Source organism: Leptidea sinapis, chromosome 30, assembly GCF_905404315.1.
Source record: "Leptidea sinapis chromosome 30, ilLepSina1.1, whole genome shotgun sequence".
Taxonomy (NCBI): Eukaryota; Metazoa; Arthropoda; class Insecta; order Lepidoptera; family Pieridae; genus Leptidea; species Leptidea sinapis.
In genome coordinates this window covers 8,552,505-8,568,502 of record NC_066294.1, presented here as the reverse complement: position 1 = coordinate 8,568,502, position 15,998 = coordinate 8,552,505, and the positions used below count along the sequence as shown (strand labels likewise).

Genomic DNA, 15,998 nt, shown 5'->3' with positions numbered 1-15,998 from the left:
TGCTGTTGTTATTTGTAGGCCTTATCCATACTTAGCGCACTACAGTGAAAGAAAACTAACCAACGAAGCGAAGATGAGTGTGTGGACGGTTCACCAATCGAGAGTCGAAGAGACATGCAATGGAAATTCACTGCGTTCTTTGTATAGCGTTCTTTCGTTGTTCTTTGTTAGATTTGTACGCGATGGCCAAGTTAATCTTATTATTTGTAATATGTTGGTCAGTGTAAGATGTTGTTAAGTTGGGTAATTACAAAATAACTTAAGACAAAAGGACCCTTAAGTTGACATTGACCGACTTGGTATTACATGGATCTCACAACATTGCCTGGTAGAAGAACTAAGTTGCGGGACTTTTTTTTATTAGTTATGTTTTGATGGCATTGTATCATCATCAAAAGCGAGTGGTATACATATAGATAGCAGGTGTTATGCTTCCTTTACCTTTTGGTATTTTGCTAGAAGCAGTGGGTGAGCGTGACCAAATACGGCTGATCCGGTAATTTCTATGTAGTATTTTGGGATATCCTTAATTGCAGCAGGTGTTATGATACCTGGATAAGCTGATATCAGGTAAAAGTATGAACTCATGAGATCAATTGTTTTGATAGTGTAAAATTTTTAACATATCATAGAACTAGTAACGTCATGGTACTCCTAAATTTAATACAATACTATTTTGATTCCATTACCAGCATACAGATAGTAAGTGTAACAATTAATATTGTAATATGGCTTTTTATTCACTGGTTTAACAAATACATGCCAGAGTGGTACCTGTGTCTAACTAACAACGAAGGCCACTGGTAATATCGGTCATACACTAGTAAAGACTGATCTTAGTTTTACTAGTTTTGTACATTTTGATATTTCCATGAATATGGCTCTTAAATAGTTCTTTGTAATAGTTCTTTGATGGATAAGCGCAATGTTATACATACGACCCATTAGGATATAACGTAGATTATCTTTTTGTCTCGATCTCTAACATTTTTGCAAATCCCACACTCCAAATGATAACTAAGCAAATTGGCCTTTTTAAATAGAAATGAAACGCATAATTTCGTTTAAATATATCCCGGTTACAAATTGGAGTAAAAAAAACTATTTAAAACTACAAAATCTTAGCAGGTACTCTGCAAAAAAATAAAAATATTTATTATTAAATATATAAATAAAATATTATCTAATTTATTGAAATTTTATATTATATCATACAATAACATGAGTTGGAACACAAATTGGAATGGTACAGTAACGCGAGGGAACATTATAATTTAAAATACTTGAATTAAAAAAAAACAACAATATTTTGAAGTTGGCGCTATCTATCATAATATTATACTCCTTTTTTTCCTATTTTACTTTTGTGTTCGCCACTGCTTCCCTTATACATTTTTTCTTCTACCGTCAAATCTTGAATCATTTTTGTCTTTTTTTTAAATTTATTCTACATTCTTTTTTCGGATTTAGTAAGAGGCATAATGATATCAATGAATTAAATAGAGGTAAGATCAATTAGAGACGTATCAATTAAGAGTTTATATTAATGTATATGATTTAAAAAACGTACAAGTGTGAGTTGGACTTGTCCATCGAGGTTTCGACACTATAGAGACTGAGCGTTTGGCGATTAAATAAAACAACTGCTTGACTGTGAGGAATATGTGGAAGATATTATTTATTAAAAAGTTACATGATATATATACAAAATCCTTAAAACTAGTTACCCAATTACAATCGTTACTTAAAAAATATTTACAAGTTCAGAAAATACACACCAATACTAAAGCTTACATTTCAACCAATAGTAAAACGTTTCATTCAATAAGAATTGAGAATAATATTATGTGTTCTATCTCGCCCTAAAACTAATGCTGTCGCAGTTTGTGTACACTCGCGTCGAACCTCGATCATACGATGTCAATGAGCATTCAGCACCTACGCTGTTGCTCATTGATTAAAATTGCATGAATAGAGATCGACCCCCGAGTTCCGACACGACGCTTCACTCGTCAGTCGAGTCCGCTCGGCCTTGCTGTGCGGTTGTGTAACGCGGAGAATATGACTGATCACGTGAGTATATCTGCGATCGTCGAGAGAACGTGACGATGCTCGTACATTGATGAGATTATTACTGGTGATCTGTATGATTCTACGAGTTGATGTACAGCATTATGACATGCTTCTTATCAGAGCTAATATTACGTTACATAAAATAAAATGTTCTTTTCAGAACGAATCTTTCGGCATACGCTTATTACAGTTATTATGCACGATTACTATTTCTACGATCTATAATGCTACGTTACAAGTTAGATATTAGTATTAATTGATATTATTGGTTGTAGGTACAGCTTCAATACAAATTTGGATGTACGCTAATGAAATGGCCGAATATTTTTACGGTAACTTATTAGTTTGATTTTTTTCAAAGCTAGAAGAAATATTAGTACATGTTTTTCCAGCTTTTTCAATATAGCGGTTACAAAACGAAATTCCACTCAAGGTAAGAATTGTAGGACGCTAATATTGTAGTAGTACTCACATCTTTTGTTTTATATATATTATATTTCTCATCTGCAAATGTTCAAATCCTCTATAGCTTCACACTGCTTAAAGGTCAATTATAATCATATCAATGATATGTTGGACACCTCCAACATACATTGCTATGCAGTCGACAGCACTGGTGATGCCGTATACACGGGCCATGCAGGTCTCTCTTGGGAAATCGTCGACCAGTGCCGGGAGAAATTTGTATAGAGTCCTCTCTCGAGAAGGTCGCGGAATGGGGTAAATCGATCCAATTTAACCCCCAGTAGACTTAAGTTTGCGCGTTACCACTAAAAACCCCTATTTGTCGTATCACCGCTCTTCGACAACACTTTCCTTAAAGCCTAGGCGAGGCTATCGGAATACTGTTCGGTCCACATTCTAGCGCTCTACAAAGCATAGGTCCGGCCATATATGGAGTATTGCTATCATCTCTGGTCTGGCGCACCTTGTATCAGCTCGACCCATTTCACCGCGTGCAACGCAGAGCAGCTCGAATTGTTGGAGACCCAGTGCTCTGTCAACGGCTGGATCACTTGGCGTTGCGTAGAGATGTAGCTCCATTGTATGTCTTCTACCGCGTTTATCACGACGAGTGTTCTGAGGAGCTGTGACTACTGATTCCTGCCGCGGGAATTCCCCTTCGTATGTGTAGTTATTGCGTTAAAAGTTTATCAAAACACGCTAACAGATGGCGGTACTCTGTCTTTCCCATTTTAACAGTTGAGATATTAAATATGTCTCTGAAAAAGGGCGGGAAACTTAAGATCGGTCGCACGTAATTTTGACAATTTCTCATAATGACGAAGGTAGCACGATGGATACAGATGGTTCTGTGTCTCAGACATCTAGTGGCCGTAAAAGAGTGTCAGCTCGACCCAGAATATGCAGACACTGTAATAAAAGACGACGAAAACACCGTGGTGATAAGAAGGATATTAAGGAAAGTAGTAGAGAACATACAAAAAAATAACACAGACACTCCACAACAGCCACAGCCCCCTGTTGCAAGGCTGTTATATAACTCATTAGATGCTGCTCCTTTTGTTGTACACATTCAGAAACAGTATTCATCTCCCGATGATAATGTTACTTTACATCCAGTTACATTTGGTCGTTTTCTCAAAAGAAATTCTATTAAAAATATTGTGAATGGAAGTTTAAAAAGGATAGGCCGGAATATGTTATCTATTTCTTTTTCTAAGTACCAAGATGCAAATGACTTTGTTGAAAACAAAAATTTAGAAAATGAAAAATATAAGGCTTTTATTCCATCATTTTCTGTGAGTAGAATAGGAATAGTCAGAGGAGTACCAGCTGAGTGGTCTGAAGAGGAAATAAAAGATAATGTTTCTGTTCCTATTGGCTGTGGCCCAATCATAAAAATTAGGAGAATAAAACGAAAGATGATGATTGATGGACAAAACCATCTTAAATGTACTGAGTCTGTGGTATTTACTTTTGATGGACAGTTTTTGCCTAAACGAGTATATATGTGCTACACTTCTCTTACTGTAGACTTGTATATATATCCTACTATTCAATGCTACAATTGTTGTCGGTTTGGTCATGTGAAATCTCAATGCAGATCTAAACCAAGATGTTTTAGATGTGGTCAAGGACATAGTGGTGATAACTGCTCTGTTCAAGATGATTTTATATCTTGTTGTTTATGTAAAGGTTCCCATATTGCAACTGATAAAAAATGTTTAGAATATGAAAGACAAAGAGCTATAAAGGAATCAATGGCTAAAAACTGTATTTCTTATTCAGAAGCTTCAAAGATACATCCAACTGTCTCTCGAATTTCATATGCAGATACATTACTCTCATCACCTAACATCACTCCTAATACTTTTCCAACCCAGCATCAACATTCAACACATAAAGCTATAAACAATACTTCATATAAAAAAACTGTTTTTGTTAAACCAAAGCCTCCACCTACACTTAGCAAAGGATATGACAAATCTGCTCACCAAGAAATTTTAAGGGATTTTAATATTCCCCAACCCTCTAATGGATGTGCATTAATTAACAAAGTAAATGAAAATCCTTTGGAATCCTCAGTAATTGATTTAATTATTTCTCTTATAAAATCTCTTAGTCAATCGAATGAATTTTCACCGTCCAACGCTGCCTTATTAGTTTCTGCAATTACTCAAATTTATAAACCAAATAATGGACAAAGTTCTTCAATGGAATTGTCAAAGCATCACTCCTAAAAAAAGTGATCATATTTATTTATTAAATAAATATAAACCTTATATCTGTGTCTCTTCAAGAGACATGGTTGAAACCAGGATCTTTATTTAAGATTCGAGGTTATTCATGTCTCAGAGAAGATCGTGTGGATGGGCATGGCGGAGTAGCCATGCTTGTGAAACACCCTCTTTCCTTTTCTCTCTTCTCTATTCCTTCTCACAGTAATGATTTTTCTATTATTGCTGCTTTAGTTGAAAATATCTGTTATGTATCTATTTATATACCTCATCCTTCTTCTGCAATCTTAAATGAAATTAAAGATATTATTTCCATTCTTCCGAAGCCTTTTATGATCCTTGGTGATTTTAACTGTCGCCATGAATCCTGGGGTTACTTATCTTCTAATAGTTATGGTAACACATTAATAGATATATTTGATTCAGTGAATTTGTGTATATTAAATGATGGTCGTCCTACACGACGTTCTCATCCTGACGAGGGCCCAAGTGCTCCAGATTTAACAGTCACTACACCTAATCTTGCTTCTTCTTTGTCCTGGGATCCATTACAATCTACTTTTGGTAGTGATCACTTCCCACTATTATTATCATTTCCAACCTGCAATAATAACAATAAAGTATTACATAAAACTTATTCTCCTCGTTTAAAATATAAGCTTAATGATGTTGATTGGGATTTATATAAAGATCTAATAAAAAACAAAATTATTACACTTCCAAAAATTAATCCAGGTACAGAATCTCAGTGTGCAAATTCTTTAGCAAGAATCTTTATTGAGGTTGCCAATGAGATATTTCCAAGTAAAAATAGCTCTTTGGGTTTTATTCCTTCTCCTCCTTGGTGGGATAACGAATGTACTGAGGCAGTAAAGAGAAGAAAATATGCTGAAATTACATACTGTCAATGTTCCACTGATGAGAATTTTGAAATTCTTACAGAGTATGTCAGAAACTTCAAAATTTCTAAAGAAAAAGAAATTTGATGGCTGGAAAAATTTCTGCTATTCAATATCACCTGATGTCAAACCATCTCTTGTATGGCAAAATATAAGAAGGTTTAGATCTGCATGCAAAGAATCATCTCCAAAATCAATCCCTTTTCATTTAGTTAATAGCTTTTTAGATAAATTGGCTCCACCTTTCGTTCCTGAAGACTTAATAATTGGTTACCCTGTAATAAATATAAATAATGATAACTGTTTTGGTTTAAACAGTATATTTTCTCTCACTGAACTAAAAGGTGTATTGTCTCATGTTAAGGATTCTGCTCCTGGACTGTACGGTATTCCGTATTCCTTTATCTCTCATTTAGATGATGATGCTTTATTTTATTATTTATCTCTTATAAATTCCATAGTGACATCTGGTAACATCCCCTCCACGTGGAAACGTCAAGAAATAATTCCCGTACTGAAACCTAATATGTGTTCTTCAGACCATTCTGCCTATCGCCCAATCGCATTTTCTTCTGTTTTGATGAAAATTACAGAACATCTTATAAAAAATCGTTTAGAATGGTTTGTTGAGCATAACGGTCTATTATGTGAATCCCAATTCGGTTTCAGACGTGGGAAAAGTACTATTGATAGCTTAAGTATATTCATTTCTGATATTCAATTATCATTTTCAAATAATAAATCAGTAATAGCTGCGTTCTTAGATATAAATTGTGCCTATGATAATGTCGTAATAAGTATTTTAAAGAGTAAACTTTTACAACTTAATATACCTCTGCTATTAACAAATTTTATCATAAACATGCTTTCCGAAAGATACATAATCCTGAAACTAGATGACAGGAAGTCAATTACTCGACTTGTTTCAAAGGGCCTCCCCCAGGGATCAGTACTTAGCCCAATATTGTATAATATTTATACACACGATTTAAAATCATCACTTAATTGTGTAAATGTTCTTCAGTATGCTGATGATCTATTAATTTACTTTTAAAAGTACAATAGTTTTATTCACGAGATCAAGAACTCCTCCTCCTATTTCTATATTTTATGAGGGTTATCAGATTCCAGTTAAAGATAATGTTAAGTTTTTGGGAATTGTCTTAGATTCGAAACTAACTGGTATCCCACATTGTGATTACCTAAATGCTAAATGTGAGCGTACTCTTAATATTTTAAGATGTCTGTCAGGTGTTTGGTGGGGTGCGCACCCTTTTTGCATGAAATTGTTATATAATGCTCTTATAAGAAGTATATTAGATTATGGTACATTCTTCCTGGAGCCTGGTAGTGTTAAGGCATTTAAAAAACTAGATCTCATACAGTCCAAAGCTTTACGAGTAGTTTCTGGTGCTATGCGGTCAAGTCCTATCAATACTTTTCAAGTAGAATGTGGTGATCCTCCACTACATCTACGTCGTCAATATTTAGCAGACAAATTTATATTCCGATCTTTTCAGTTTCTTAACCACTCTCTTTATAACAAACTTCAGAAACTTTCTCATTATATAGATTCATCTGCATATTGGTCAAATAAAAAACCACCTTGTCTAATCAATAGTTTTAAGAAATTTATCAACATTAAAGCTCCTATTCATCGATCCATTAATTATCCTCTTTTCAGTACTAGCTTTGAAGCATTAATGTTGCTTCCAGAAATTAATTTTAACTCAGATTTAAATAAGCACGATATTAGTACAAATTTTTCGTTTAATCTTCTTAAAAATACTGTTTGGGTTGTTTACCATCATATTTACACAGACGCGTCTAAACATTCCTCCTCGGATCCCGTTGGTAGGTCCCGTTGTCCCGGTGTCTATCACGCTCAATTTAAAATATCACAGAAAATTAAACTACCTCCGGAAACATCGGTGTTTACTGGGGAATGTTATGGTATTTTTAAGGCTATTGAATATATTATTCTATTTAAACTTCCAAAAACAATAATTTTCTCTGATTCAAAAAGTGCCTAACAGTCTCTCAGTAGGTTCCCATTTAAATCAAAAAACATTTCTTCTGTTGTCATAGAATTAAGAAATCTATTAAATAAATGCAATCACTTTGGTCTTTCTGTGTTGTTTGTATGGATCCCCAGCCATAGCGACATTCCTGGTAATATAAAAGCAGACCAACTAGCTAATGAAGCCGTGGTCGATGGCGACATTTTCCCTTATAAAGTTTTTTGCCAGGATCTAGATGCTCTTCCTATAGTTCACCTTCAGGATTGTTGGAATAGACTTTGGACTGAAACTGGTCAATCAAAAGGCAGGAAATATTTTAACCTTCAGCCACTTATTTCATTTAAACCATGGTTTTTCCGTGCCAAATGCAATAAGTTAGTATGTTCTTCTATCATAAGAATGCGTTTGGGTCATGTTTGCACTCCTGTTCATCTTAATAGATTAGGCATTGTATCTACTGACATGTGTGAATGTGAATTCGATAAATGTGATCTAGATCACATTTTCTTTTCATGTTCTCTATACGACCGCTCCTCATTCCTGAATGATCTAATATCTCTTAATATTCCTTTTCCTACCTGTATATCCTGTATAATTATGTATCCATGTAAATTTTATAAGATATTGCCATCTTTCATTCTTCAGAATCATATTAAAGTTTAAATATTTGTAATGTTGTGTAAGTAGCAAGTATATATGTATATTTATGAAATTTTTTATATCCGTTTCAATCCTCTTTCTTCTTATCTGATCCTTTCCCGTGTTCCGTATCCTTTTTTAACTTAGTTTCCCAATCTTTTAATTTACGTTATTGGCAAAAAGTAAACGCTATTGCCAAAAGAAGAAAAAAAAAAAATATGTCTCTATTACTAGTACAAAGATGCTCTGTGGGTTAAATTCTCTTTGGTGTGACGTATCAGGCATATTAGAAAATAATAAATTGGCATTTAATTATTATTCTTGCGAAATATAGATAGTTGTTCAGTGAGCGTGTTAAAAACTCATTAAGGCATTAATAGATAACATTGTATTCATTGTAAAAAAATAGTTTGCATAAAATTATGTCGACAGTTGAAGGAATATCGGAAACTTCGCAGCTCGTACCTCCCGCTGGAAACCCCAAAATTGAAAAAATGAATTTAATCAATAATGTATGTGCATTACTCTACATTGGAATTATATCCTATTGCTGCTTTGCTAATGGGGTATCATTATTTTCCTTCCATCCACTTTTCATGTCCATAGGGGTAAGTTGATAACTTTTCTTTATCTCCAATATAGTTTTATTTCATACAGATATAATATAAACCGACATATTTTTAGTTTATCATATTCATGACTACAGCGATCAATGCTGTCACACCAGGGGACTTCGCTACGGAATGGATGCCAATAAGACTTCGAAGTGCCAGGCATTGGGTTCTTCAATTGATTGCTATAACATTTACCTTAGCAGGTTTTATTATTATTGTTGCAAATAAAATAATTAATGATAAGCTTCATTTTGTGTCACTACATGGAAAATTTGGTTTAGCTTCAGTTATCTTTACTTGCATAACTTCAGTTGGGGGGATTGGTGCATTATTTAGTCTTAAATTGAAAAATATTCTTGCTCCTACATATACTAAGCTTATACATGCCTTTATTGGTCTAACAACATTATGTTTAGGTATATTTACCATTATACTAGGTCAGTTTTCACCCTGGTGGTCATTTGGAGAAGGATCACGTTATTCTGGCTTATTTTTGGTGTTGATTATAATGGTATTAACTAACTTGCGGCCAAGCCTTAAGGTATATTTTCGTCTTAAAGATAGATTGGGATATAATAATAATTAAACTTGGAAAACAACACTTGATTTTAGAATGTTTATAATGTATTCCTTAACTGTTTTAATGTTCCGTAATTGGCAAGTGCTCCAGGGCACTAGATTTTACAGATACACCATGTAACTTTAATTCTGTTTATAAGATGGTTTATTTTGCATGTGGTCTTACAGCTTGCTTCAATAGCTTTCAGTTACATTTACTCAAACCATCCTAATTATAAGCAATTTATAAGTACACATAAAATAAAGTGCATTGACAGAACACTGCCAAAATCACTTGCCAATTTCGGAAGGTTAATATTATGATACTGTTTGTATATTTTGTGTTCTATGTAGTTAATACTAGTTATTGTGATTCCTGTGGTGTAATTTTTCCTAGCTATTATTGGCTTAGAGAATGCGATGTTAGAGTTATATTACATAAATTAATAGTGTCCGACCGGAACAAGACATTCTACCAAATCTGCAATTTAATCTTCAGTATCTGCTTTAGTTTCAGCCATAAGCAAAAGTTAATATGTATAATTAAAACTCTATAGTTAAAGTATGTGATTAAACAATTAAAAGTTTATATAAATGAACAAACATGAAACTTAACAATATTTGGTGCAAAAATTTAAATTTTGACTAAACTGCATCTGGTGCTGAAGCTTATAATACAGAAACTTACCAAAACCAAATCTTCGGTCTGACATATTTAAATAAGTTGAATTAATTTATGCTTTACTTATTACACAGGTCTAAGTGTTTCCGACATTAATTTTAACATGTACAACATTATGATTTATATTAAAATGTATGTGTAGTCAAATATTATGGGATATGTTGATTTTTAAATGTTTATTTTACACTAATTATAAGTATACATATTATAAGCAACTGTTATACATCATCTACTGTTTTTTTTGCTAAGTTTTGATTTTTTCTGTTGTAAACAGTTTTTGTTAATTGAAATACACATTTTTATATTCTCTAAGTATTTATTTATGAAAACTTGCTGTGAAAATATGTAATAATGATCTAACACGAATTCTATTTTTATTATAATTATTTCTATATTAATAAAACATATCTGAGTGCATTTAATTTTAGAGAAGTTATAGATTTTTATAAACTAATGTATAATTACTATAATTTTGATAAACTTTTTAAAATATCAATATTTCCAGGCCAACCAATGTTTTTATAGCATATTTAATATGTAGTACTTTTTCATATTTCTTTGCTATCAAAGTTTACAGAAAAGTTTTTACTGATTTCCATAAATTTATTATAAGATCTGATTAAATAATATGGAACGGTCTGATACATTTTTATTATACTTGGTTTTATATTAGGAAGCTATCAATGGGGTTATCAGTAGCAAGCATTTATTTATATAAACATTCTATTCAAATAAAAGTTACCTTAGTAGAATGATATACGTATAACTAAAAAGTGTGTGGACAGTGGTCACAATTTATTTTGTTGGATCTAATAATGTATATTATGTTCTTTCAAGATTTTATGTATCTTATTTCAAGATTGTTATAATTGATTTTTGTACAGTGTGGAGCTAGAATGGCGACCATAATCATTAAAAAAAAACATAATTCATCTAAATTAATAAATTTCCTATAATATCATATTTTCAATGCCGCTCCATAGCTGTTCAGAACTAGTAACTAAGTAAATAAGATTGAGTCTGATTAAAATTTTGTTTCCTAAATGAAATAAATAAATGTGTAATTGTGATTGGTGCCATTGTAATACCACACTGTTTAAAATGATTATTGCTTTTCAAGAGTCCTGTAACCATTAATTGTTGTGATACTTTACTGTACCTAGTTGTAAAGCAATAGAAACCCATAATCAGTTTTATATTTAAGTACTTAAATTTTTAATTTGTTGTATTATGTATGAGTAGTGTGAATTTATGCACACTACATGAATTATGTTATGATATGCACATTCTTGTCATACCTATATTGAAAAAAATATAACTTTTTTTCCACCACCCGACGATTACAATCCAAAGCCGCCCGATCAGATCGACAGGAACCTAAAATAATAAAAAGCAATATTTGGGAACAGGAAGCGAACAAAGTAATCACATCAACAACTCACTTCCAGTTAGGACGGCCTATGATCCAGATTATTGATAAACCAACAAAACAATTTGTTAGGGTAGTCGGTGGAAACGACAATCCTTATATGCATATATACAGTGTGCTCGAATGGGCAACTTCTCACGGAATGGAAACTAAATATATGTGATTAAAAAATAAAAAAAAAAAAACAAAAAAAAATTGTATTTGTAGAAGTAGCAATATAAGTAAATAGTAAAATGCCAAATAATTGTACCTCTTTACTATAAATTTGTATTTAGATTTTACTACTCTTAATGGATATATTATGCATGTATTTAAATCTGTTAGCAAAATATATAATGTGGCTGGCAATTGACTATGGCTTTTTTTTTATGGTAAAGGAGGACAAACGAGTATATGGGTCACCTTGTGTTAAGTGATCACCACCACCCAAATTCTCTTGCAACACCAGAAGAATCACAGGAGTGTTGCCGGCCTTTAAGGAAGCTGTACGCACAAAAGCGCGTATAATAAAACTTGAAGGTACCCATGTGGTATCGTCCCGGAAACACTGCACAAGGAAGTTCATTCCACACCTTTGTAGAACGTGGAAGAAAGCTCCTTGAAAACCGCACTGTGGAGGACCGCCATACAACCAGATGGTGGGGATGATACCCTGACTTGTGGCGTGTTGTGCGAAGGTGGAATTCGGCGACAGGAATCAGGTGAAACCGCTCTTCGGAACACTTCTTATGATAAATGCGGTAGAAGACACACAATGAAGCGATGTCTCTACGCAACGCCAAGTGATCTAGCCGTTTACAGAGCACTGGGTCCCCGACAATTCGAGCTGCTCTATCGACTTTATACAGCGCTAGAATGTGGGCCGGCTTGAAGTATTGCCGTGCTCTATTAATGACGCCCAATTTCTTCGAAGCCAATTTGGCTTTGATCTCCAGGTGGCCGCGGAATATGCAATCGCTCGAGATATCGAGACCCAAAAATCCTAATACTAGGCGAGGCAGTAAAGGAAGTGTTGTCGAAGAGCGGTGATACGACAAATGGGGTATTTTTGTGGTAAACGCGCCAACTTGAGTCTTCTGGGGCTTAAATTGAACAAGGTTCAATTTACCCCATTCCGCGAACTTCTCAAGAGAGGACTCGATAGAAGACACAAGTTTCTTCCGGCACTGGTGGACACGATTTCCCTAGAGACCTGCATGGCCCGTGTAAAGAGGCATAGAAGGCATTTATTTTCTCAAAATTGATTCCTTTAGAATTCTTTTTGATGTCATTTCTAATAACTACTAGATACTACTACCGCTTCGGAAACAAATGGCGCTCTGAGAGAGAAGAAGCGGCGCAAGAAACTCTCCCAGCATTCTTTATTTGCGCTCTTTTCAATAAAAATATACAATATTGTACAGTCATTTCTATCGTTGGCCTCGAAATAAGCTAATGCGAAATAAAGCGGCACGCTACTTCTCGTCGGTATTCTGTGCTGTCATCTGTTGAGTATGTATTGTCATGCGATTAAATTCTGTGAGGGGTAATTTTAGTCATAATAATAATATGACAACACCTAAGACTACTAGACACACAAAGCGGTCAAACTTAAAAACATCTCGGGCGTTAATAATTAACCAATAAAAATGATAACTAAAAATTTGCGGCCCGCAAGTTGATCGTAGCTATAGTGATCTGTGGTATGCATGTGAAAAGGCACATTTTAGGCTAAGCACTCACGAAGCGGTTTAAACCCGTGCCCGCCGCGGTCGCTGAATGGAGTTTATTTTGCAAAACTCACGAGACCGGAGTTTTGTGCGGTTACGACTATCGCTCGCAAACTTGGCGGTTGATTATCGCAAGACGGGCGGTTAAACGATCAGTTGCAACGGTTCCAGATCACCATGGACACACACTAGCTGTTGCGTTATACTTTCTTGACAGAAATATGAAAATAAGTAGGCCTAAAAGGTTCTGGGTGCATCCACTAATTGCGGAAAGAGATCGTGTTATAGAAGGATGACGAAAAGTTCTTTAATTATTTACGAATGTCCGTATCTAGTTATTTAGAACTTTTAAGAAAAACAGAAACTGCTCTTCAAAAACAATACAACACTAATATGCGAGATCCTATATCGCCAGAGGAAATATTCGCAGTTACATTAAAGTTTATTTTAATAATAACACACACACACCTAGGATACAAACCTATTATACCCCAGTTTTTGCGTCAGGTGTTAATGAAACTCGTAATATTGAAATTGTTTCTTTATTGAAAATACACATCATTATTGACGGAAGATTTTGTGACTTTGGGTATTGCTTTCAGAAGTAGAATAGGTCCGATAGCCGATATTTTCTTGTCTGTAATTAAATGGTGGATATTGATAAGATGGCAACGCTGGAAGATTATTATCAAGATTATCATTAATTTTTAGAACTGCTATTTGAAATAGTCTTGTTTTTGCTTCATCAAAATTTTGCAATGAAGGCAAAATTCTTCCTTTAGGTAGGAAAAAATGACAAATGTCTATCTTCGCGTTGAGACAACATCTATACATATTACAGCTTTGTCGGCGTTGCTTTGATTGTCTGTTTTATTTATTTTAGCACCTGCTTGAGAAGAATCTGAGGTGGCTGTAGCAAAAGCTTCTGATGGTGATGCAAAAGTAGTAGGGTTAATAGTAGTAGTTTGTTCAGTTGTAGCACCGCTTGTTAAGGTTGAGGAGATATTTTCTAAAGGTATATTTTTCTAAAAAACTGAAACTGATCATCATTTATGTACTTTATAGTTTTTTTAGGACCCGCAAACAATCGCACCTGCCGCGGGCGTAAAACACGTCGCGAATGTGCCTTAATTAATTTACATACATATCTGTATTCTACAAAGGCTGCGGGCCCGCAACCATGGCGGGCGCGGGTGAAATCGCTTTGTGAGTCCTTAGCCTTAGACTGTGTAAATAAAAAACCGCTCTAGTTGCGTGGACGTTACAGTGACTAAAGGCATAGAGCAAAGAATATACTACTCTCTCTCTGTCTCTGGCGAGCGGTATAGAGAGACTATAGAGTACAAAATTCTGTGTCTGTGAAACAGTGACTGTGATAATATTATTGACTATCGTCTACATTTACTATTATTTACTTTGTGCCGTTGTGCGTTTAACCGCCGAATCTTTGGGTTGTAATAAAATCGATAAATAAGCGGTGTAATTTTCATTTTCTAAGTAGGTGCCTAATTTGTCTATCTATTAAAAAGCGTCTCACTAGCTTGACAAGAAAGGTACTGCAACAATTTTTCACAAACATGGCGACCTAAAATATTTGTCATTTATTTTATTTATTCGAAACCTGAACCAATATCCCTTCAAATCTGTGATTGCTCTTTCAGATGCCGAACATTAAATTGCAGTCGTCCGATAATGAAATATTCGATGTCGATGTCGAGATCGCCAAATGCTCTGTTACAATTAAAACAATGTTGGAAGATTTGGGCATGGATGACGACGAAGAAGAAGTCGTTCCTCTGCCAAATGTAAATTCAGCTATATTAAAAAAAGTAATTCAGTGGGCGACGTATCATAAAGACGACCCGCCGCTACCCGAAGACGACGAAAACAAGGAGAAACGAACAGATGATATATCTTCTTGGGACGCGGATTTTCTGAAAGTTGATCAAGGCACATTGTTCGAGCTAATTTTAGCGGCCAACTATTTAGACATCAAGGGATTATTAGATGTGACTTGTAAAACTGTAGCTAACATGATTAAAGGAAAAACACCAGAAGAAATACGCAAAACATTTAATATTAAAAATGATTTTACTGCAGCTGAAGAAGAACAGGTGCGAAAGGAGAACGAGTGGTGTGAAGAGAAGTAAATAATATTAGTACAGTATTTCTTTAGAAATCCTATGGCAATTAAATTTTAAGTAAGTGTTTAAACCAATAAAAGTAATTAAAACATTCATGACTGTAGCTTATGTACTTTCCTAATGCTTTTAAAATAACTTTTCTTGTTTGCATAAGAGAAAAATTATGCATAAATTTAATGATTGTATTGCTTTTGAGAGCTTATAGTTATTTCTAATATTTTCATATTGGTTCTTCAGGTATAACTTAAAATTATCCAGTTTTATAAAAAGTATTGCTATAGGTTCATTACTTTGTGTGCAATTTAAATGATCTAGAAGAAGGGATGTAATTTACGGTAGGCTCCAGCGTAATCAGATACTAAACATCTGGAAAATGCCTGCAAAACTTAAATATCTGTGATTAATAATCAATAATAAATAATGAATACTCTTAATAGAACTTGTTTTATAATTATCAGTTGTATTCCCAAGAACTAATAACAAATTAAACATGATAATCAATGAGCAGAGAATGTCTGCCTTAAAGTG

General features: G+C 34.0%; 2 protein-coding genes and 1 long non-coding RNA gene across 4 annotated transcripts; 2 read left to right on the top strand and 1 right to left on the bottom strand.

Moving 5' to 3' along the window:
* Positions 1-4,609: 4,609 nt before the first annotated feature.
* Positions 4,610-6,112, bottom strand: LOC126973734 (uncharacterized). Its single transcript, XR_007731413.1, has 4 exons — positions 5,794-6,112; positions 5,491-5,663; positions 4,817-5,376; positions 4,610-4,704 (listed from the first exon to the last, which is right to left on the bottom strand). It is a non-coding gene; the product is annotated as an uncharacterized LOC126973734 (long non-coding RNA).
* Positions 6,113-8,607: 2,495 nt separating this feature from the next.
* LOC126973722 (transmembrane reductase CYB561D2) lies at positions 8,608-10,689 on the top strand. The gene is made up of 2 exons (XM_050821054.1): positions 8,608-8,942; positions 9,019-10,689. The coding sequence occupies exons 1-2, from the start codon at positions 8,757-8,759 to the stop codon at positions 9,532-9,534; spliced, it is 702 nt and encodes a 233-aa protein (XP_050677011.1). The 5' UTR covers positions 8,608-8,756; the 3' UTR covers positions 9,535-10,689.
* A 3,966-nt stretch (positions 10,690-14,655) lies between these two features.
* LOC126973724 (S-phase kinase-associated protein 1) lies at positions 14,656-15,563 on the top strand. 2 transcript variants are annotated; one of them, XM_050821057.1, is made up of 2 exons: positions 14,656-14,823; positions 14,988-15,563. In XM_050821057.1, the coding sequence occupies exon 2, from the start codon at positions 14,988-14,990 to the stop codon at positions 15,474-15,476; it is 489 nt and encodes a 162-aa protein (XP_050677014.1). In that variant the 5' UTR covers positions 14,656-14,823; the 3' UTR covers positions 15,477-15,563. The 2 variants fall into 2 exon arrangements, with proteins under 2 accessions (XP_050677014.1, XP_050677013.1); XM_050821056.1 differs by having other exon boundaries at positions 14,676-14,879.
* The last annotated feature ends 435 nt before the right edge of the window (positions 15,564-15,998 follow it).